Raw genomic sequence first — 24,181 nt, 5'->3', positions numbered from 1 at the left:
TCCCTGTTTAAAAGAGGCTGTGATCTAGCATATGCTTCAGGAGAGGGCAGCTGTAGCATTGAGAGGATGGGTTCGAGAAACAGAAGTGATGTTGCTAGTTCAGGCAGTTGGTGACAAGGACCAAAAAAGGCCTTGGGGATTAATTAGCTGTGGGAGATGGGAGTGGAGGACTGAGCTTTTGAGGCTGAGTCTGCTGATACAAGCTGAAGAAGAGTCATGGAATAGAGGAGGAGGCAGGATTGCTAGGAATCGCCCAGGTGATAATGTACTTTGTTCCCGTACGTGATAAAGGTGTTGAAATTGGTATTGGAAACAAACTCGAGAGTTTAAGTAACGTAGCCCAAGTCCCAGTTACTGCACAGCAGCGTTGGCTGTTTGAACTTTGTCTGAATCAAAAGCCAGTGGCTTACAGGAATTTTAGGGAAAGTGAAAGCAATAACCATGCAGGGAGGGCTTGTCATTCACTCATGCCTTCCCACAGATCATCTCAGTGTGGGAAAGTGACACTGACCCCCCCCCCACCACCACCACCACCACCACCACCTGGGGAAGTGAGGAGGCTGAATGTAAGTCTCACAGTTGAACATTTGGAGTGAGAGGAAAGTCAGGGCGCTTGATTTGGGCTCCAAGAGAGAAGTGAATTCCTGAAGGTGGCCTCGGCTTGGGCATTACAGCACCTCAGACAGGAGGCAAGGAGTTCTTTCTCCTGCCGCCTCTGGCCCCTTACCTTTATTACTAAGGGTCTGGAACAGGCCAGAAGCCTGGGGCTGCTGGGATGTGGGGGTGGGAGCCAGCAGTCCTCCTGGCCGGCCGAAGGAACCCAGGTTCTCCCCCCTGGGGAACTGCAGGCCTCTGGCTGAGACTACTCTGAAGTTCTGCAGAAACTTCCTGCAGATAACCTTACTCCTTCCCATAAAGCAGTCCATCAGATGATTTAATGAGCCCAAGGATGGTTTAATTCTCATATCTTTATAGCTTCTTTCGAAGGCCTATTTAACCAGATCGACTAACATTCCTTTGTCAGGCCTCAGATCTTGACTTTGGTTTGGAAGATGTGAACCAGTGCAGCTCGATGGAAATGCAGCATTGATGAGCTCTGCACAGGGAAGCAGGGGTGACGGTGTATGAGGATTAGGCTGGAGAAGATCAGAAGCAGGGTTTCAATTCCAGATTGCCAGGAGGAGCCCTGCCTCTGTCCTGGACAGGCTGGAGAAGGGCAAGGGTCACTTGGGAAGCTTTTGAACAGTGGCTTCTTCTTGGAATGGGGGGATCTGGGCAGTTCCCATTTCTGGTCCTTGGTTTAGCAGCCTCTTTCCCTCCATTCAGTGTTTGCCTGTGGCTTTTATAAGCGTCAATAGCACCCCAGCACCTGTGCAGCTCTCCAGGGCCTGCGTGGAACTTTCACATATGTTTCACATATGTTTCACCTTATGTTGGCCCCTAGAGGTGGACAGACCAGGTGCCTCCCTGTGTTGAGATGAAGAAGCCAAAGCCCAGAAAGTTAAACAACTTGCCCCAGGCCACATAGCTCAAAAATAGCAGAGCCTGGATTCTAACTCGTGTGTCATTAATGTGTCCATCACATGCATAGAATAAATGGTCAGAAAGTACATTTGGCATTCCATGCTCCTAGAGGAAGGCTGCAGCTGGTTTGAGGGTTGGCTGTGCCCAGTCGTTGGGCCTCTCCCAGGATTTTCCTCTTATGTTCCAGCAAGCTCCGTCTTCCACTAGGACATGGGAGGTTGAAGCCTTCCCAGGATGGAGGCGATGGTGAGGCGAGGCCTGGGCCCCCGGCCCCCGGCCCCCTGCCCCCTGCCCCCTGCAGTGCTGAGCTGCCCTGTGAGCTCATCTGCACTCAGCACACACACACCCTCCCGTGGCAACAGCCTAACTGCTGGGTGGTTTATTCTCAGTGTCTCTGAACAGGTCTGGGAACTTACCCTCTTTCTTCATTAGCCTTTGGGGATGAGGCAATTGAAAGCATCTGGAAATACGGGTTTTATAGACATTTGACGGAGCCCCAGCCAGGCCTCCATCTGCTTTCCTTGGCAGGTCAGTTCCCCACCCGCCTGCCTTCCCAGTGGCCGTTCCACACTCAGCCGGGAGGGCCTTTTTCCCTGCACTTCTCCCTCCTAAGAAAACAGCAGCCCCTCTGTGGATATGATGGTGGAAATGGGAAGTTGGGAAGGTGAATCACTGCGTGAGATTCTAGAAATGTTTCCAATGATGTTTCTCTTCTGGGAAGAGCACAGGCCAAGAGATGCACCAGCATGCTGGGTGGGGTGGCCAGGACAGGACTGATGCCCTGAGCAGTTAGCAGAGGAGAGGACGCTCACTGCAGATTCACTTCCTCCCTAGTAGGAGCAGAGTACAGCCTCCCCACCCCCAGCCCCATCCGGAGCTGTGTGTGCAAGTCACTTTCTTGGGTTGGCTCCATGGCCATTCCTTGTTCCTGCAGGGTTGGGGGGCCATCAAAGTCTGCCCCGGGGATGGCCAGATCCTCAGTCCAGTGGGAACGTGACAAGATGCAAATGTAAGTGATTTGTCCTTGCTCTGTTCCAACCTGTACATTAGCATCCCTTGACGTGAGTTATTTGTCTTGGTTTCTTTAAATTCTTAAGTGGATTATAATTTTTTTCTCTTGGTATTATTTGACAGCAGTCATTTTTCAAGGTTTTACTACGTTCTTCAAATAGTTGGAATTTTTGGGACAAGTTTAGGAGAAGGCTGCCACCTTCAGGCCAGTGCACTGCACCAGCATATTGTAAGACACGGGTTTGTAGGGCTTTTCTTTCCTCTTCTACAAAAATGGAACTGCCTCACCAGAAGTCTCTAGAATAGATTAGCAGTGCTTTTAAAAAAAAAAAAAAAAGTACACGCGGGCGCGACAGAGAGAGGGGAAGAAAATAAATACCCAGTGACCATTTTTGTAAGTTCTGTTCTGGTTTGTCTCATCTGCAGTGACGGGCAACCTCCCATCCCACTTTTGAGTACAGTTGCTGGGTGCTGCTGAGAAGGGACCTCAGTATGCAGAGATCTGGAGAAGGCACTGGGTGTCCAAGGGAGGTGCAAGGGCCAGCTCAGAGGCCTCCCTGCTCAGGCACCCTGCATTCCAGTGCTCACAGTATTATCTGAACAGTAGGAATCACCCTTTATTTCTGCTTTAAGTTTTAGTATTTCCATTTTGTAGCTGTCAAAGGGACAGCACTAGTTTCAAATTTTCTCATTTAAAAAAAAATGATTACAAGGGCAGATAACAATAGTGACAAACTATGTGTTAGGCATATTGTTACATAGGGAGCATGAAGAAAGGGACCTGAAGAATAGCTTCAAGGGAATAGGAAGGACCTTTCCTCAACTCCCAGGGAATCTAAATAACCATTCGCAAGCACATATGTTGAGCTTTTAAGATTCCATTCACCGTTATTATTGTTTGCAACTGCTTTGAAGAATAACCGGAGAGATGACAGCTGTAGAAGGAGACAGTGGGCATTTCCCAAAGTCCTAATAGAAATCTGTGAGCCTAGGTGTCAGGTGCGGCCATAGTCCCAGGTGGTTTTGTTGCAGGTGGGGTTTTGCCAGTATAGCATCTGTCTTTGGGGGGCTCTACATGCACCCAGGTGCCCTAGCTCCTGCTCAGCTGCCTGGAGACCTTGAACTGTATGAAAGCTTTGCAGTCTGACCCAAGTTACATTGCAGTCCAGGGAACTTGTGGCCAATGTAGAATAAACATCCTGAAGTCATATTTTTGTTTCCTTTTATAGTTTGTACCCTTCCTTAAAACTCCATGTTGTACCAAAATAGTCTTTGATTGATGAGTTATTTAAGAAAGTAACACCTGCACATCATGTAGAAGCCAGGTTGAACTACGGGGCCCATAAGAAAAAACAGCGGTCTGCTGCCCTGCACCCTCTACCTCCCAGTTCCACTCCTTAGGGACAGCTGTGCGTGGCCCTTTCCGCCACTTCGTGGTGTATTACTTCCACGTGTGTAGATAATATATGAGATATTTCATGTCTCATTCCATCAATTTTAGACAACCTCTATTGATGTCTAACTGTGAAAGACTAGAATTTAGCTCTCTCATTTGGCCTGCACCACCTACTCTCCATTCTTTCTCTCCACTCTCTTTCTCACTCTCCAAAAACTTTTGATTTAATTGACATTTAGTGTTTGTTACAAACCTGTGTACATTTTGCACAAAGCACTGTGATATATTAGAACCACTTTCTTAATTAGAAAGTTTTTGGTTTTTTTTTTTTTCCTAAGTAAATCATTGCCTCCTCTTATTCACCCTTAAGGTTTCCTCCAGCACTCTAATACTCTCCAGATGATGGTGTCAATCAGGGAATCTCGCAGGTCCATTCTCCTTGGTGACTTCCCTCCAGGAGCCTTACCCTGTCCACTCTAGACTTGTTGCTGGACAGGTCAGTGTCCAGCTATTGACCTGGTTAGTTCCTCAACCTTTCTTCTGGGACCAGCCCTACCTCCATATTTTTTTTTTTTATTTACTTTCACATCTTTTAGCTGCGTGTTCTTCTTTAGCTGCTGAGAAAAGATGCTAGGAAGGTCAGTTTTTCTGAAACCTGATACATCCAACAATGGATTCTGCTCTTGTGTCATGGGTAATTTGATTTTTACCTTCGACTTGTAAAACTTTATTCACATTTTCTAGGTGGATTCTGCATATGTTCTTTTTAACGAATAACACTGTACTGGAGAATAAGGTCATTTTTATAAAAAAGAGCAAGTAAATTCTATTTACGTTATGTGATTTGCAGGAGAGGTGGAGATGACTTTCTTTAATGTCTGCTGCATCTTCTCTGTAGGAATCTGTGAGAACACAGGTTTTCATAGGCACCATATCATTCTGACTATGGAAGCAATGAGCAAGTTCCATATGGTCACTTTGTTGAGTCTGAAGATGAACCTTGTGGTATTAGGACATGGATTTCCTATTATATGCCAACACAGTGCCTGGCATATAATAGATATAGGTCTGCTGGTGGCTTTACTAAACTTAACTCCATCAAAGAAATGTGCAGAGAGGCCAGGTGCAGTAGTGCATGCCTGTAATCCCAGCTGCTGGGGAGGTTGAGGAAGGAGGATCATGAATTCAATGCCAGCCTTAGCAATGGCAAGGCACTAAGTAACTCAGTGAGATAAAATAAGGCTGAGGTTGTTGCTCAGTAGCCGGGTGCCCCTGAGTTCAATCCCTGGTACCAAAAAAAAAAAAAAAAAAAAAAATGTGCAGAGAGAGTATCATTTCTGTTGCTGTTCTTGATACATTGATGACTAATTATGCCTCTAGTGAGTGCCTTTGAGACTTTTTAAAAGTAAATGAGTCAAAGTAACCTGTTTGTGATATTAAGAAAATCTAATTTTGGGCTTTGACACATGTATTTCTGCTCATATATTGTCCCAGATAATTTTCTTAGGAGAGTATTTGTTTTCTGCCCTATGTAATCGCCCAACCCTCTTTTGTGTGCCACCTATAGTTTTGGGGAAAAGTATTATAGATGGAGGAAAAAATGACATTTATTTCGGAGGAATGGAAGGAAGCAAGTGAAGGATCTAGCCTAACTTGATGTGGTGGTGCACACCTGTTTGACTTAGGAGGCTAAAGCAGGAGGATCAAAGTTGGAGGCCAGCCTCAGCAATTTAGTAAGGCCCTCCACAACTTAAACCCTGTCTCAAAATAAAAAGGGCTGTAGAGTATCCCTGGTTTCAATCCCCAGTACCCTTCATACCCCGCCCCAAAAAGAAAAGAAAAATCTAAATCTAGCCTTTTTCCCTCATAAAGAGAACTGGCAGAATAGGGATTAGTGACAGCCTCACCAAATCGTTTTATAATTTTAATTTCATAAAAACTTAAACCTCAGTGTATCAGGTAGATGCTTTTTTTGAACCCTCTGGATTTGGGGACAAAAGTATCCCTGCCGTACCCAGGTTGAGTTAAGGGGAAAGTGAGTTCTGTTTGTTTCAATGTTGTGGTCTCCAGGACACCTTTAGTCCTTTGTATTCTTAGAAACAAAGTCACCTCTTGGCAGGAGTAAAGCCGCTCAGATGCCAGTGGTCAGGGTTTGGTTTCAAGTCACCAGCCTTGGAGAGGCAGTGCCTGATTTCCTTTGGCAAAGACATCCTGCCCCTTCTCAGTTCCTTTCAGCCACTTGGGCACAGAGGTAATGTCCTCAAAATAGAGAGCTTTGAGGACTCTTGTCTGATGCATCTGTGAATCATTATGTTTATCCTGAGTTCTAATTTAATTTCATAGAATTTTGGAAACACTATTCAGTCCCCCGCTCCCCCGACACTTGCTTCTCAAATGAACTTTCAGGAAATGTTGATTGAGCAGAATTAGCAGGGCTCGGGCAGTTTCTTCTGACAGACAGTGTGGTTGATATTTGCAGCAAATGCAAGGGCTGGGGCGTTTACAGATCCAAGTTTTATTCTTGACTTCAGGACTATTTCCGGCTGTGTGACCTCAGGCAACTCAGTTAATCTCTAAGCTCATATTTCCTCATCTGTAAAATGATTTTAATAAAAGCCACCTACAGCATTGATGTGAGGTGAGGATAACCTGAGATCACACACACGAAGAGCATACCGCTCTGGCCAGCCAGTGGGCACAGGTGCCTCCCCGTCCTGTAGCACAGGTGAGAGGCCCCACCCCAGCCAGGTCACGGGAGGCCATAATCAAGGACTTGAACTGTCACGGGGCTTCGGTACTTACTTCTAGCTCTTGGCTTATTTGTGTTTATTTTTCTTCACTAGGCAGGAGGGATAGCTAATGGCAGGAAAGTTCTTTTGCTTCTACCCCAGGATCTAGTTAATCTCACATGATAATAACCATAAGGATAGTAATCTTAGCAGCTCCTATTTATTGAACACTTCGTGTCTGCCAGGCCCTCCGCCAGGCCCCTTCTGTGTGTTATTTGAGTTTTACAGGCATCTTATCCCCATTGTACACGGGAGAGAACTGAGATTTCAGATCAGGCTGGCTCCAGGGCTTTCTATTTTGTTCTCAGCACCTGGTTTTCAGCTACACCTTCATGACCCCCGTTGAAGTATGGTATAATTTACCTTCCTGACCTCCTGCGCCGTTGTCTTTGAGTCCAAACAGAGACATCTCAATGTCCAGAGCAAGAAGACTTCAAGTTTTAAAGCTGTTTAATGTCAGCCCCCATCCCTGACTCAGCCTGCTGTGACTGTCAGGGCAGGAGAGCTGGGAGTGTGGAGCTCAGGTGGAGAATCAGATTCAAGTCACTGTCCCCAGGCTCTGCTGTGCTCCATTCTGTCCCATGAACTGTCCCTACAGGAGGCAGCAGAACTGATGGAAGTGGTGTCTCCCAGAACCAGGTAGGGTTGGGAGTTAGTGTAGGCAGAGATTATCAACCAGAGTTGGATGCATACACAGATAGCCGGGTGTCTGGATAAGGAAGGAACAACGCCTTTGCCGTCAGCTCCTGGGGCACACACTCCACATTCATCATTTCATCTCTGATTGCCTTTGCACCACTGTCTGTGCCCCTGAATTGACTGTTTTTTGTTTTTAAATCCTTTTGCTCACTAATGAGACTACATACAGCTCCTTAGTAGCTGTAATTGTGCCTCATTCTTTCCACAGGTGTGTGTGTGTGTGTGTGTGTGTGTGTGCTGGGGATTGAACCCAGGGCCTTGTGCATGCCCGGTAAGCTCTCTACCAACTGAGCTATATCCCCAGCCCCTCTGTAGGTTTTGTTTGCTTATGGTTAAAAAGATGAGGCAACATTTGAGAAAATCTGTACAACAAAGACCTGCATCCCCATGATCTCACACTCCTAATGCAACAGCCTTGGCTTTCTACTTTTTAAATTTCTTCCACTGCAGGCTCACTTTGTTCTTCCGGAAGTGGTCTGTAGCTTCTCATCTACCCATAGGCCACCAGGCAACCAGTCCCTGTAGAGGGTCTGTGTAAGAGTTGGGTAGGCTTTCTCTTCTTTATTTACCTGGAATCTTTTAGGTCTTGGAAGCTTTGATAGAACACTCTAGAGTTGATAGGAGAGGGCTTGACCCTCCCCTAGAAAATACCAGCCCAATCACACTGTCCATATGTGGGACAGTGACTTGAGATAAGATGTCTGGCTTCCTGCCTTTTAGCATCATGGCCAGAGATGATTAGCAGGTTAGCACTTCCTTAGGCTGTGCTTGTAGGATTTTGTGGCCAATTGAGTTTGAGAAACTTTAGGTTATACACAGTTTTAAAATGTTTCTTTATGGTGGTACTCTTAATACATTAGTACTTTATTTTATATATATATATATATATATATATATATATATATATATATATATAAAATTTTATATAATATATATTTTATTTATTTATTTATTTATTTATTTAAACTCTCTAACAACCCAATGAGAGAGAGGTCGTCACTGACCCCATTTTAGAGACTAGGGAGGAACTTGCTGCTATCACAGCTAATTGGCAATGAAAACAAAGTTTTGTGCTTGTGTAGACTGTCTGGACCCTATGTTCTTTTTTATTTTTTTGTACCAGGGATTGAATCCAGGGTTCTTCTACCAATGAGCTTTATCCTAGTCCTTTTTATTTATTTATTTTTTTATTTTGAGACAGGGTCTTCTAAGTTGCTGAGGCTGACCTTGAACTTAAGATCCCTCCTGCCTCAGCCTCTGCAGTCCCTGGGATCACAGATGCCTACCACCACACCCAGCCAGCATTGGTGATTTTTAAGTGCTCCTTGGGAACTGGGATGTGGCCTGGGTTGAAAACAGTTACCTTGACCACAAAGAAATATATGTAAACTATCATGTCTTAAACTAAAGTAAGGGAAGAAAGGGTGACCTTTGTATGTTAAATGATACAGCAGAGTCTGAGTTTTTTGTTTGTTTATGCACAAGTCAGTGACATATATTCTTTTCTACTGTCCATATAGACAGTAGATCCTGCCTTCTTGGGACCCTGACTTTACACTGATGACCATGTATTGACCAACCCTTATGCAGAAGTTTCAGATGGGTTACTAAGGCGACTGATGGCAAAGAGGCTCAGTGCTCTTACTCCTGCTAGAGGGAGGAAGTCTCCAGGTACCATGGCTTAGATCACAGCCTACACGCTACTGCTCGGAGACCTGAGGCCAGAAGTGCATTCTGGGTGATGACATCATCTAACTACATACACATGTTTTTGTTGGGCTTACATTGTAAATAATGGGCTCCAAAAAGTGTCCCTGTCATCTTCAGCTGAGTCAAGTAAAACTGGATGGTAGAAGTATTCCTTGCTTTGGTAGTTTGGCAGTTATGGTGTTGTTCATTACTATGTCTGCAAAAAAAGTCTTTTTTAGGCACTTCAGGAAATATGACCTTGTCAATAAAAGCCAATGACTGTGTTCACCCTAAACTCTGCTGGCTTTTCTTAACATATTCATCTTTTCAAAGGCACAGAACATAGGCTATTCAAGGCCTCATGCCTGAATTTCAAGATTGCCTCACTATCCAATTCAAGACGTGTGAGCCCCTGCTTAATCCAAGGGTTTGTAATGGGAATGTCTCTGTTGGTTTCTTACAGTACAACAAACACCTCTTCGTGCACATTGGGCATGCCAACCATTCTTACAGTGACCCATTGCTTGAATCCGTGGACATTCGTCAGATTTATGACAAATTTCCAGAAAAGAAAGGTGGCTTAAAGGAACTATTTGGAAAGGGCCCTCAAAATGCCTTCTTCCTCGTAAAATTCTGGGTGAGTAAAGACATTGCTGTGATTTCTGTGGTTTGTGTCTAAATGGTCGCATCTTGGGTGTGCGTGCAGCAGGGCACCGTTGGCCATCGGCTCGCACTGACTGCGCCTCTGTCTGCTTCTGCAGAATTGCCAGGGGAGCACAGACTCGCCTCTGTAGGGCTGTCCTCCTGCGGGCATCTACTTGGTTCGCCTGGAGGCATTTGCAGTCTCTACTGAGGGGTGAGAGCCGGGCGGCCTCTTTGGCCTTCTGAGCTTACTCACTCAGTGACTCACAGATGGCTGGAGTCACAATGGAAAACATGGAGCACTGTTGCCTTTCTGTTTCTTCTCACCCCATTAAGCTAAGTGACCTATAAATTTCACTGGAGCCCATGACCTGGAGCTGGGATGAAAATAAAGTTATGTGTATCAAGAACTTGTATCAGAGAAGGTACACACTGGCTTTGCACAGTAAATACTTTATTCATGCTTTCAAAAGGACCTGGGTGAATTCCCTTTACTGCAGGAGCTTTGCTGGTGTTCCACAGGCTCTGAGAGCAATTTTGCTGTCCCTTTTGCACTAGTCAAGCTTGGACCAGAATAGGTAGAGATATACGAGACCAAATAACCTGCTAGCACTGATTGTAGCCGTTTGTAATTCTTCATTCTTCACAAAAATAAAAAGGAAGTCATTTTAAATGTCTGTGCCCCTTTACATGTCACTAAAGGCCCTAAATGACTTGGTTCCAGGGAGTGGTCTTTGGGTTCTGCCTGACCCCCTTTGCCTATCTGTCCTGCACCCCACCTTGTGTATGTCTGGGTGCACTTTGCTTTTTCCTATTCCTTCCTCTGCGAACAAGCCAGCTCCTCCCTTGTTAGAGGACTGTCCTCATTTAAGCAGAACATTGATTTTTCTTTTAGTCCCATTGCATTTTGTAGTTAATCAGTTCCCATGCTGGGTCATAATTATTTGGATGTGCATCCCACTCCCATCTGGACTCTGACTGCCCCCGGGGACCTTATTCATAGCGTAGCCTCCATTTATTGAATGCCTGCTGTGTGCTAGGAGCTGCATTAAATGCTTTACATGCATTTCATCTAGTCCTCACAGTTTAAGTGGAATTTGCCTTGTGTCCAATTAAGAAAGGCAGCTCAGAGATGACAGGGGAAAGGCTTCCTGTAGGTGGGGACTCTGACACTTGAAATCAGATCTGTCCAACTTTCATGCCCCTGCTCTGGTTCCTGGCTTCGTAGGCCTTTGTGGACCCTGGCCACAGAGATTGTCAACTTTAGACACTATTTCTAACACCAAGCAAATGCCCAGAAAATGTGGAACAAATGGATGACTTAAAGAAGAATTCACATTTTAAAGCCTTTGGGGGAAGTTTGCATATTAAATTTAGTTTGTTTAGTCTATCCTTCCATGACAACTGGATTTCAGTTTTTGTATGTCTATATTGAAACTTGGATAGAGGTGTTTATGGAATTGGTAATTCATGTGGACAACCTGAAAAGGCAGGAGCAGTTACTTTCCTTTTCTAAATCAGTGACTGGCTTCTAGTGATTGCGGTGGTGGTTGGAAATCAGTGATATGATAATATAGCAGTTTTCACAGGTTCACTGTTCCTCAGTATCCTTTTAATGGATCTACAAGGTCAAATTGTTTTTATTAGAATACTAAGCCATGATTTGCCTTTTCCACTCTGCCGACATTCACCCTGATGATACAAAGGTACAAAAGCAATTACAGTGGCATACCCCTGTAATCCCAGCAACTCGGGAGGCTGAGGCAAGGAGAATTGCAAGTTGGAGCCCGGCCTCAGCAACTCAGGGAGGCCCTAGTGAGACCCTGCCTCATAATGAAAAAGGGCTGTGGATGTTTCCAGTGGTAAATTGCCCCTGGGTTTAATCTCCAGTACCACCACCCCCCCCCAAAAAAAAAAAAAGCAATGGGGTAAAAGTGCTGGCAGTTTAGTAGAAACAGAGGCATCAGCTCTACAACTAAAATGTGTGCACCATTCAAAGCAAGAGCAAGTCCAGCCAAGAGTGTCCTTTATGAATTTTATTACATCATTTTAACACATTAAAAGTGATTGTGACTAGCCTGTCACATCACAGAAAACAACCGACATTATTTGTTGCTGAAGATCAAATTCAAGCTCACAAAGGAAAATTAGAATTTTGGGAAATTCGTATCCACTTCAGAGAACTTGACAGCTTCCCAATACTTTAAAAGTCTCTGATGAGAAACATGGTTTGATATGGTGCTGGATAGGTCAGTGGATTTTAGTGTAGCAGAGATTGAGAAAATGGCTTCACATTCCACACTGCATCTAACCTTCAAGAATTTTGATATAGTATTAAAGAAAAATGACTGCAGTCCTTGAAGAGCCTAATGCAAATTGTAAAACAGTGCTGCCCTTCCACTGTTTTTTTTTTTTTTTTGTGTGTGTGTGTGTGTGGTGCTGGAGATAGAATGAACCCAGGGCCTTGTGCATGTGAGGCAAGCACTCTACCAACAAGCTGTATCCCCAGCCCCTGCCTTTCCACTTTTGAAAAATATAGGCATGCTTAAATTTTTAAAATGATGTATATTAGCATGTAATGAATTTATTATTTTTTTAGTTTATTATTTTTAAGCAATATAATAAATTTTTTGAAATTTTCTCAGTGTTAATGTCCAATGCTGAAAATATAGGCACTTATAATTCTCAGTAAACAAAGACTTTTCAAAGTATATCTGGTCATCCTACTGGAGGGGTCCTTAGAGCAAAAAAATTGAGAGGCACAACTCTAAAAGATATAAAAAGAGGTTATTGTCAAGTTAATTAAAAACTTACTAAAAATTATAAGATAATGAAAAACCATGTTCAGTACTTTCAAACAATAATAGTTTTTACTGATTATAAGATTACTTATAATTAGCATTTTATTTGAATATAAATTGTTATAGTATAGAGAATATGCTTACAAAGTGGTTTTTTTTAAGTTTTTGCTTTCAAAATTGTTTTACTCAGTGGGTGATTTTAATAATAGTGATTTTAATAATAATGATTTTAATAATGCATTTAATTAGGAATTCCCAAGTAATGCAGTCTTCATGGCAGATGTTCAGTGTGCGGCGTCCAGTGTGAGTTGTGCAAATACAGAGGCAGTTACTCTGAGATCAGATATGCACTTATTAAATTAAGACTTACGGGATTAAAATTGAACACTTCTATGAATATTACAGGAAAAAAAAAACTCCTTCGGTATGATTGTTGGGAGTACTTAACCTTTATCAGGAAATTCAGTTGTACCTATGTTAAAATAAAGGAGCGAAGGCAATTTAAATTAGGTTTGCAATTTGACATCTCACTGGTTTCTTCTAATGGCTCAGTGAGAATGAATGACATTTAGAACATCCGTCCTTGAACCTCTGTAGGTTCCCATGGGTACTTCTTAAGTAAGTCTAATGCTTTCTTTATGCATATTAGCAACTTGCTTAGCAGATTTCCCTGTCTTTTCTGTAAATTCCATAAATTACAAATACTAAGACCATTCTCCTTCCTTTTTCTTCTTTCTCAAAATGCCTGGAGTCTCTAGGTTGTGAAAATTAAGAAGTAGACTCATAATTTGTTCATTTGATCGTTTCTGAAACTTTGTTCTCAGAGCATCTGCCACCTCCAACCTGGGCTCATTTGGGCTAGACCAGGAGAGGGGTTTGCTATGGAAGAAAAATCTGATGCTCCATGAAGGACCCACACTTAAGCCCAAGGTGTGGGCACCTCAGCTCTTGACCATTTGATACTTAGATATGAGAGGGATGCAGGGAGCCAAGTAGAAGCCAATCAGTGTTTCAGGGTGGAAGGTTTCAGCTGACCCCATGATGTAGACCCTAGTAACAGATGAGTGTTACAGCCAGGGATGCCACCTGCCTATACCATGCCACCTCGCAGTCTCTCAGGACTTAGTGGTATAGACACCCAGTAACCCTCTTAATGTCTGTGTATCTGGTGAGATCTTTTTTTTTTTTTTTTTTTTTTTTAAAGCCTCATTGTGGTATGATTTACATACCAAAAAAAATCATTTGTGCTGTGTACAATTTAATGATTTTTTAAAAAAAATTGTTTGCAGAGTCGCATAACCACACTATTATCCATTTTTAGAATATTTCTGTCACTCGAGAAAGATCCTGTGTGCCCATTTGTAGTCAGCTCCTGATTTTCACCCCAGGCCCAGGGAAGCATTACTTGTCCAGATTTGCCTTTTCTGGACATTTCAGGTAATGGAATTATTCAATGCCTAGCATTTTGCATCTGCCTTGTTTCACTTCTAAAAAAGGTTTTTGAGATACCATGAGTCAGTAGTTAGCTCCTTTATATTACATAATAGTGTATGGATATGCCATATTTTGTCTAGATAATAGGCATGCAGATTGTTTCTACTTTATGCTATTATTAATGATGCTGCTAGGAAGTCTGTGTACAAATCTTTGTATGGACCTATGATTTCATTTGGGAAGGGGGAGTAGATACCTAGTGGTGGAATTGCTAGGTAGCTTGCTCTATATTTAACTTTTGAGAAACTGCCAGATGTCTTTATACCACTTTACATTCCCACAGGAGAGATCTCAGGGGTTCACCCCCTCAGCCATTATGTTTGCATGTGTTGGGGTAGGAGGGAATTCAGGGGACCTTTTAGACAAGGTGCATGTGTGCTGAGTCTCAGGTGCATTGCAGTGTTGCAGCTGGGGCCCCACCTGTATGGGTGCAGGTTTTGGAAAGACAAGGAATCTGGGTTTGCGTGTGTCAGCAGTAGGGAGTGGTCACAGGCTTTAACTCTTTTCAGCCTAGACAGTAATGGTATTCTTGTTCCTCAGTGTTAGACTTCCTCTGCATTCTATGTATTCTGATTTAATTCTTTCCCTTTCCCTTTTCATGGCAGCCTTTTGTAAGTTGAGTATCCCTTATCCAAGAGGCTTGGGACCAGAACAGTTTCAGATTTTGGAGTTTTTGAATATTGAAATATTTGCATAGACTTTACCAGTTGAGCATCCCAAATCTGAGAATCCAAAATATTCCAGTTCCATACTTGATGAGTGTTATATTGATGCTTAAGTTTCAGATTTTGGAACATTTCAGACTTCAGATTAAGGATGCTCAGACTGTATTTGTTTTCTTTCTCTTTGTTTTTGCCTTTTTAAAGATTTACTCCTGTACCTTTTAATTCCACACCCTATTTAATTTCAAAGAGAAGAAAGATGATTTTGCAGGAGTAAGAGGGAAGGGGCCGCTCTCTTTTGCAGCAGAGTGTGAACCTGACTATCATTGAGAACCTTCTTTAGGCCAGGTGCTGTGTCAGGCATAAGCACTTCCTCCGTATTAATTTAACCCTTGTCTGGTACTCGTGATCATTCCCACCATGCACTTGATGAAATGGAGCCATAGTGGCAAAGTGACTTCTGTTAAGTCACACAGCTGACAAATGCCAGGTCAGCTTGACTCCTAAATCCACCTCTTGCATCAAGTGTGTGGCCTCTGCCAGAGTCACCAATCTGTCATTAAAAACTTACATCATTTCACTTAAATAGAAGCCAGTGGTGGTGACTGAAGTGTAGCAGCTCAGTGGTTTCTTGTCCTGAAGTCCTGTCATTAGGAGAATGCTCTGGTGTGTATGTGTGTGTGTGTGGGGGGGGGGGGGTGAGAGAGAGAGAAGGGGGGAGGTATATTGTGATGTGTTGTTAGCTTAAAAAATAATAAAATAAAAATCTTGCTGACTGGGAGATTGCCCCTTCTGGGCCTAGCCAGCTCTTAGAGATAGCAAAGGTCTCATTCAGGAACATGGCTTTGATACGTAGACTAGATAGTCCAAAGGCAGACCTCCTTCCTCTGTGTGGCCCAGACACCCTAGGAGGCAATGTCCCTCCACCTTAATCATGCCAGGGCCAGGTGCCAGCCAACTAGGGAACACCCTACAGCCCAGAGCCGGTCAGAATCATTCCAACTATGCAGTCCTAAACTGTTCGCACTGCTCTGCCCAGCTCTGCCTCCTGAAACCCCAGTAACATCCTGGGCCCCAGCTCTCCCCTTGTCCTCTGCCTCCTGACCCACCCCTGTGCCTGAATAGCCCTGCAAGCCATGCAGCACCTCCCATCCCTGGGATCTGTGAGTCTAGGTGAAGTCTGTTATTCTGAACCTCTCCTGTGCCACCTCTTGTGGCTGCAGCTGGCTGACCATCTCATAGAAGGAGACCAGACGCCAGGTGAATAAACCACCTCTACAGGTTGAATATCCTTTGTCTAAAACACTAGTCACCAGAAGGGTTTTAAATTTCAGAGTTTTTCAAATTATGGAATGTTTCCAGAAACTGCTGTTTAGAGTATCCCTAATTAGGAAATCCAAAATCATACATACATACTCCATAATATTTTTGAGCATGTGTCAGCATGGATCAAGTTTCAGATTTCAGATTCTTATTTTCAAATGAGGGATGCTCAACCCCTACCAGGAAATTTAGATTTGACTAACTCTTACTAGAGATGTCAACAAAATTCTATTACCTGCCTTTGGCAGAGATGGGAAGAAGCATAATGTTTACATTATAATTATAAAGTCAGCATAATGGCATTTAGATGGTCTTGGGAATAAGTAATTTTTAATTCAAACCTGAATGCACCTTAAATACAATCTAATATGGTACATGTGTATGTAGTTTCAGTGAAGGAATACATTAAACAGATACCCTGATTTGTTTGTCCACATCCTTCCATGTAGCCATATCCCTAATTATCATTTTTAATGACTACATCATATCTGCTTTACTGGATGTATCATAATTGAACTTATTTTATTAGATTATGTGGCTCTGTGTGTCGTGTATTTGCACACGTATATTTGTAAGTGTGGAAGTAGCCAAGTTGCCTTCAAAAATACTGCAGCAGTTACTCTCCCATGCCAGGAATGAGTAGATCAGTTGTCTTAATCAGGCTTCCTGGCATAATTTAGAATAAAACAAAACGAACAACTTTCTATTGTCACTTTATTTTTTTAATTCCTCCACATCCCACAGTCACATTTTCTTCCTACTCTTTCCTTATTCTCCATGGAAATAACCATTATTATTAAGGTTACACATACCACATTCCCTCAGTTCTGGGACATGCTTGTTCCCATTCCAACAGTTGTAAAAGTGGGATGATTCCCACAACTGAAACACCTTGCCCACCCTGGGCAGAGGAGTATGGTTAATACATTTAATTATTGCTTGTGTAGCCAGCATAGAAGTCATCTCGCCATGCCCTTGTCACCTCAATTGAGGTATTTGAACTGGTAATACCACAAACTATTGAATCTTAGCTTAAATTTGAATCCCTATTTAAGACATCTTAGAAAAATTGCATATCTATGTAGTATTGAAATTGTGATTGTGACTGAAGAAGACTGTGGAGCCAGCTTTTTTTTTTTTTTTACAAGTGAGGCCAACATTTGTCATTAGTAGATAGCCATACTTTTTCTTCCTTATAAAAACAGTAATTCGGGCTGGGGATGTGGCTCAAGCGGTAGCGTGCTCGCCTGGCATGCGTGCGGCCCGGGTTCGATCCTCAGCACCACATACAAACAAAGATGTTTGTCCGCCGAAAACTAAAACAATAAATATTTAAAAAATAAAAATAAAAACAGTAATTCATGCTGGGTGGGCACTGGAGGCTATCTGCCGCGGGTGGACGTTGGGCCTCCCTGCAGCATTCAGAGTCATGCACATGGGTTTCCAGTGACATTGCAGACAGTACAGCTGACTTAGATAAAGACAGGGCAAGGGTTGTGGGATTGATCCGAGAATTCCCAGAGCTCCAAGGCCAGAGTGTGGCTCAGCGGATGTGTGCCCTGAAGAATGAAGACCCTAGTACAGCTCACACCTGTCAAAAGGAATTCATTTCCAGCCCCATGAAGTTTATGAAGGAGATAAAATTATATATGGATTTAACCAAATAAGGAATGCAGATGAAAATGAACATCTTTGGAGAGGGTTCAGGAACACTGGTTGAAAGAAAGCTATATGTTTTTAGCCTGCTATTCATAAGCCTTACAGCTAAAAAGTATTCATAATAATCTTTGGTATGGTAAAGACTTAGTCTTAATTGGAATAATAAGACTTAATTGGAATAATAAAGAAGGTAATATGAAATGGAAATTGTATAGATATGTGTCATTGTCGGGTTATGACATTTTAAAATATACATTTAATACGTTTCTTCTTCCAAATTGTTATTAGTTATATCTTAGAAATTAGGATGTATGATGTTATGCTGTAACTATTTATAATGCTTTTCTTTTTACAATTCATGGAATTATGACCATCATAAACAATTAATGATATGTTCAAGGTCACTTAATTTACTTTCTTAACCTTATTTATTTTTTAAGGAACAAAATTTAAAGTTACCTATGCTAACCACAACAGATGTGAGAAAATTACACAAAACAGAGAAAGGGGAAGGAAGATATCTGGGAAGGGGGCAGCCTTTAGAAGATACATCTCTCTTTGTAGGAATAAGATCAGATTTGTTCAACAAAATGAATGACGCCACTGGAAATAAAACAGCGGGGCTGTATTTGAGAAGAAACTGGGTGCACAAGTGAACTGGTGGAATGGACCCACCATAAGAGATTCAGCCTGTTTCTAATTGGATTCTGCATGATTTAGGTTGGAATTATAGACTTGAATCTGTCACTTGGAGCCGAATGTCCCGGTTACTATTCATGGAAGAGGGAGCTGGCAGTATGGAGTCATGTGCTCCCCACATGTTCTGCACTGCTATCAGTAACAAAAGGCCTCTCATCTCAACTTCTCCATTTCTCCCTACTTCTATCTCATCTCAAAGTGTGTTAAGTTCTGAAGTTCCCTGGACAGTAGTGATGAAATGACCCAAGGGGAAGAAAGATTAACCAGGCCATAGCACCACATTCAGAGGTGTCTGTGGGGCTAATGTTCAGTGTTCCCCAGGCAGACTAGGGCTATATGATTGCCTTCACCCAGGCAAATCGTCTCCTGATAGGCTGGCCTTCCTGTCTGTTTCTTTCTTCCTTTTCTTTCTCTCTCTCTTTTTTTTTGTACTGTAGATTGTACTCAGGAGCTCTCAACCACTGAGCACATCCCCAGCCCTTTTTTGTATTTTATTTAGAGACTGGATCTCACTGAGTTGCTTAGTTGCTTAGGCTGGTTTTGAACTTGCGATCCTCCTGCCTCAGTCTCCTGAGTTGCTGGGATTACAGGTGTGCACCACTGTGTCTGGCGGCCCTCCTGTTTCACGCAGAGGAATAGGAATCAGTACATTTGCACATCCACTCATTTTGGTTCAATATGAACAGTGCCTGGGGCTTATTAGCTTTGGCAGCTGCCTGGCATTGCTCCCATTCTGCTCCCCAATCCTGTGTCCTAAACTTCTCTGTAGGCCTTCCCAGGGAGCAGGGCCTCTGTCTGTAGCCTTTGTTTGTCCAGCAGTATAATGTATGGAATAGACTTTCAAGTTTGTTTTCTAATCGAATGGCTGAAAAGTTACTTTATTTCATTCAGTGAACAGGCCTAGAGGAATTGTTGTACCTTGGGAGTGTGGCCACTTTGCCAGTTCATATTAACACCTGATAGTATGTTGAGGAATCATGCTCAAGGTATTTACAGAAGAAAGGGGAGACCTCAAGAGACTCATGCAAAACCTCATCCTGCTGTCTCAGCCTGGAGGAGATAGATAGATGTAAGAGATTCTGGCTTGCAGGCCTCGGGTCTGCGGAGGGATGGCAGACAGTGGCACACACACACAGCGGGTGAATACAGTACTGTGGGGTAGGACTGGCAATGGAAATGTGGGCAGAAGTTATTGTGGAAGCACAGAGGTGAGACCCTTTTTGCCTGAGAACATTCTGGAAGTCCTCACCAAAGACATGACATTTGAACTGAATCTTGAATGAATTTGATCAGCAGAAAAAAACATGAGAAAGAGTTTTCATTGCGGGTGGGGAGGGATACTTGTACAGAGACTGGGACTTCTATTGGAAGGTCACAAGAGGTCCTTGTAGGTGCTGGAGAATGAGGAGAAACATGGGCCCAGGGGGGCACCTGCTTTATAGTATCATTCTTGAACCCCCTGCATAGAAATGAATGAAATCAAAGGATGGGACAATCTGGGAAATGGGTACAAAAGCTTACTCTGCTTTTTTCCAGGCTGTTAACTTCTGCTGCATGCCAGATACTGTTATTACTTTTAGACCTTGAACTCTTAGGGCATCCAGAAACAATCTCTTAAATTGAGAGTTGTCTTGACCTCACAACCCATGCTTTCTTTCCTGGGTGGGTGGTTGCTAATAGCACTCGGGTCTGGGGCGCAACCTACATATGGCTATTTAAACTCTGCTCCCTGCCATGATGCCAGACTGAGCCACTGTCTCCAACCACTACTAGCCTGAGGTCCAGGAGAAAGCAGACACTGAGGCGCCGGCACTTCCTGGTACTTGCTCTCTCAGCTTCACTGTGGACCTGCTGGCATTCCACCTCAAGAAAGGCCTGTGAAGGAAAGAATTGATGTGGCACAGTCAGGGCGGCTGCTTATTTCCAGACTCAGTTTTTCAAGGAGTAGATGGATTATCTGGTTTATCAGGGATCATGCTTAGTTGTTTAAAATTGAACCTAGACCCTTGGTCATATGGGAAGTCCTCTCTCCCTGTGCTGATGGAGATTCAAAGTACATCCTCCTGCCATTCCAATTTACGTTTACATTTCAAAAGCAATACAGGTATGTTATGAGTAGTCCAAGCAGTTAAAAGAATACACAATAAAAAGAAAGAGATCCTCACCCATGTACATGTCAGCCAGATTCCAAGATATGGAATATGTCCTTCCAGATCTTTAAATTTATGTCTGTGAACATAGTACATACACATGGTATGTTTTTACTTGGGGGGGGGGAGGATTTTTGCTCTTTTTATTTTGCAACTCATCCCCCCCCCCCACACACACACCCCATTTAAATTTCTTGGGTGCAGGATGTTTCTTAAAACAGTCAGAATTTGAGGGTAAGTTTTTTCTTTTTTTATAAAGACAACTTCTTAGTAAAGTCAGATTTGGCAAAACAAATTGCAGGCTGCCCAGTTAAATTTTAATTTCAGGTAAACAATGATTACTTTTTTGATGGCCATGCAGTATTTGGGACATGCATTTATTGTTTGGAGGCCAGGGGGTGTAGCTTACCGGGAGAGCATTTGCCTAGCATGTGGAAGGCCATGGGTTCCATCCCCAGCACCTCAGGGAAAACAAAAAACAAAAACCTAAAATATGGTGTGGTGTTTATCTGAAATGCAAATTTAACTGGGTGCTTGTATCTTATCTGCATATAATTGTTACTTAACTATAAATAATTGGTTGCTTTTGGGTTGTTGCTGTTCTAAGACATTTTGTGCACAAAGACTCCAACCCAGAAAAATGTCCTGTTTTCAGGAAAGGGGGGTCTCTAAGCCAGTGTTCACACACCTGGTGAACACAAAGCGGTCAGGGCCGGCTCAGCTGGGCGCCCAGTCCTCATTAACTGTCTCTGTTGGAAAGAACTGGCCTCAGCAGCTCTGTAGTTTGGGCTGAGACCTTGACTCTTTCATCCAGCCGCTGGTGTAGTTGCCAGTAGCGTTACCTGAAGTTGTGTGGAGGATATTAATTGAATTTTTTTAAATGAATGCTGGTATTTGTCGGAATTTGCAATGCAAACAGACAGCCTTTCAAGCAGTGCATATTGTAATTAGAGCAAGCTTTTAAGATTCTTTGAAGTACTAAATGTTTATGAAATTCAAATAGGGGTGCCAATCTGCACAATAAAGGGGCCCTTGGTGGTGTTTTTAAAAATCGTCTATTTTGTAGATGTAAATATATGCCATAATTAGTGGGAAGTAACTTGAAGCGCTGGGCCGGCTGAGTTTATTTCTATTATTCTTATTTAAAACAGCTGTGGCCAGAGAGCTGCATCTGCTGTCCCGTTGTGTTGGACTGGGACACAATGGCTTGAAGTGAACAAAGTGAATGTGCTCCTCTGAGTACTTCCCTGAGGGCAGCTCCTTCACTCTCCCCAAGTGCTGGCTGTCTCGCTGGGGAGGTGTTCCACCACCACCCTGACTTCCCCCACCCCAGGACTCTGCATGCCAGTGGGGGTCTGGGCCAAGATGCAAATGCATGCAAATGAGACGTCCGGAGGGCTTAGGGGCTGCCAGCTTTCTCCAGACCCCCCAGCTCGGCACTGTCTCTTAGGGCCCTTCTGCCTAGCGGCTCATTGCCCAGTGCAGAGCAATTGTCCTTTGGCGCCTGTGGGAGCAGCTGCGAGGCCCGCGCGGCATGCCCTGCCTGGCCGAACCTCACCATGTGGCAGGCCTGGACAGCCGCCCACAGCAGGGCCAGCTCCCAGTGCCGCCTGCCAAGGAGCCAGATGCTGCCATTGGAAAAATTGCTTCACAATTTGAAATCTTGGTCCTTTGATCATGGCTCAGAGAGGATGCAGAGGAGAGGTTCAAAGCGGTGGTTTGAAAACGCCCGCGTCTCCTCGCATCCATCAGTGCCTATTATACTGTCTCTTGTCAGGGACAATCCTCTTGATGTTTTCATTTTTGCAACCAAGTAATTCCTGCCCAGGCCTTCCAAGCCTTCAGGGTGGAAGGGAGAGATGGGTAGGAAGGGAGTGTCCATAGCCTGCTCCTGCCCTGGCCCCTGCCCTCCCCCTGCCTTAGGGGTAATCTCCCTTCCTTTGTTCCAGCAGGCTTTCCCCCAGTGAAGCAGGTGACAGAAATAGTGGTCACCAGCCAAGTGCTGCTGCTGTGTGGACTGCGCTCCGGACCTTCAGCAGCAGCTGGGTGTTCACTTCCTCCCACTTCTGCCCCTGCAGCCAGGTCTCCAGGGGCCAGAGGAGCTTTTCCTGGGGCAGTCACTCTGCTTCCCCCCCCCCCAGCTCAGCCCTCTCCCAGGAATCTGGATCCCACATCCTGGATGAGGTCTCACTTTTCCTTACCCATGAAATGGGAAGTATCCTTTTTTGAAGATGGTTGTATTTAAAATATTTACTAAATAAATAAAGAAAAGGCAAAAACGTGAAATTAAACAGTGGGACACATCTTTGCACACACGTGCTTACTGAATGAGAGGTCCTAAATGCGAAACGAATCTGAACTCCTGCCAGGTGTTTCTGTTGGAGTAATGAGTCTAAGGAGAAGGATGGTTAGACAAGATTTGGGGGACTTTGTAGGGGTGTGTGTCTTGTTTCTTGCTGTGTGTCACAGTCCACTTCCTCTGCTTCCGCCCTGTGTTGTTTTCCTGGCCTGCAAATAGAGCTCAAAGTCTTTAATTCACTCAACACACCCTTGCCAATATTTGGCTCTTCCAGAAAGAATTCTGGAATGTCTGTAATCATCTCTGTAGAAAAGGTGGTGATTTTTGTACCTGTTTGAACCATCATACCCAGTGTGTAAGACTTGTCATAAGACCCAAATCAGAAAATGTCCCATGTTTTCTGTTTGGAGAAAGCCACTGTTGGGTGTGTGCCACACACTGATGAATGAGGATCTGTTCTAAGGCTGTCTTGACAGCCTTCATGTTTATAGATTCTGTCTACACTGTCTACACTCCGGAGGTCTCGGTAGATGTGACGTGAGGCTCTGTCCTGGCCAGTATTTCAACTTGACAAGTTAATAGGAGTGATTGTTGGTCTTATTAACAGCTGCCAATGTACAGCACATTACAGTTTATAGATGAGTCTCATATGCATTATCTCCTCACCTCATCACAGTGGCCTTTGGACACAGGTCGCCTTCTCTGTGGTGAGAAAGACCTTGCTGCCAGTCAGATGTCTAACGTGAGATAATGACAGACGAGAGGCAGCATTTCCAAATGACTGGAGAGGTGGAAGTCTGAAACCAGGATAAGGCTTCATAAAAATAGATGCAAAACTTGAATCATGGGAAACGGTGAGAATCTGAAGGGCCCCATGGGTGAGGAGGGAGAGAGGAAAGGAGAGCTTAAGGGAGACGTGAGAGAGAATTGCAGAAGTGTCTTACAAAAAAAGGTCCTTAGGTCTGCAAAGATTTGGAGGGAGGTGATTTCAGCTTAATATGTGTGGAAGGCAGAATTATGGCACTGCAGAGTCATCCACATCTGTATCCATGGTGTCTGAGAATGTCACATTACAGCAAAGGGGAGGGACATAGCTGATCCACATGTGGGAGGATGCCTTGCATTATCTGAGTGAGCCCAGGGTAGTAGCAAGCTCCTTAGAAGTGGAGGAGGGAAGCTGGGTGTGGAGATGCATCCCAGGGACTGGGGAGACTGAGGCAGGAGTAAGTTCAAGGTAAGGCTTATCAACTTAATGAGGCCCTGTCTCCAAGTAAAAAGATCTGGGGGTTTGGCTCCGTGTTAAAGCACCTTCCACAGCCCCCATCAAGATTAAATCCCTAGTAC

The 24,181-nt window shown here is 43.8% G+C and overlaps 1 protein-coding gene across 4 annotated transcripts in view; it reads left to right on the top strand.

Annotated features, from left to right (window-relative positions):
• Positions 1-24,181, top strand: part of Tead1 (TEA domain transcription factor 1) — a 255,274-nt gene that overhangs the window by 208,429 nt on the left and 22,664 nt on the right. For all 4 annotated transcript variants that reach the window (XM_027942365.2, XM_071616382.1, XM_071616383.1 and 1 more), the window contains one exon: positions 9,572-9,745. In XM_027942365.2, coding sequence (XP_027798166.1) covers positions 9,572-9,745 — 174 coding nt within the window. The remainder of the gene's footprint in view (positions 1-9,571; positions 9,746-24,181) is intronic.

The sequence above is a fragment of the Marmota flaviventris genome, chromosome 9 (assembly GCF_047511675.1).
Source record: "Marmota flaviventris isolate mMarFla1 chromosome 9, mMarFla1.hap1, whole genome shotgun sequence".
In the NCBI taxonomy this organism is placed as follows: domain Eukaryota; kingdom Metazoa; phylum Chordata; class Mammalia; order Rodentia; family Sciuridae; genus Marmota; species Marmota flaviventris.
This window is presented reverse-complemented; position numbering and strand designations above follow the sequence as displayed.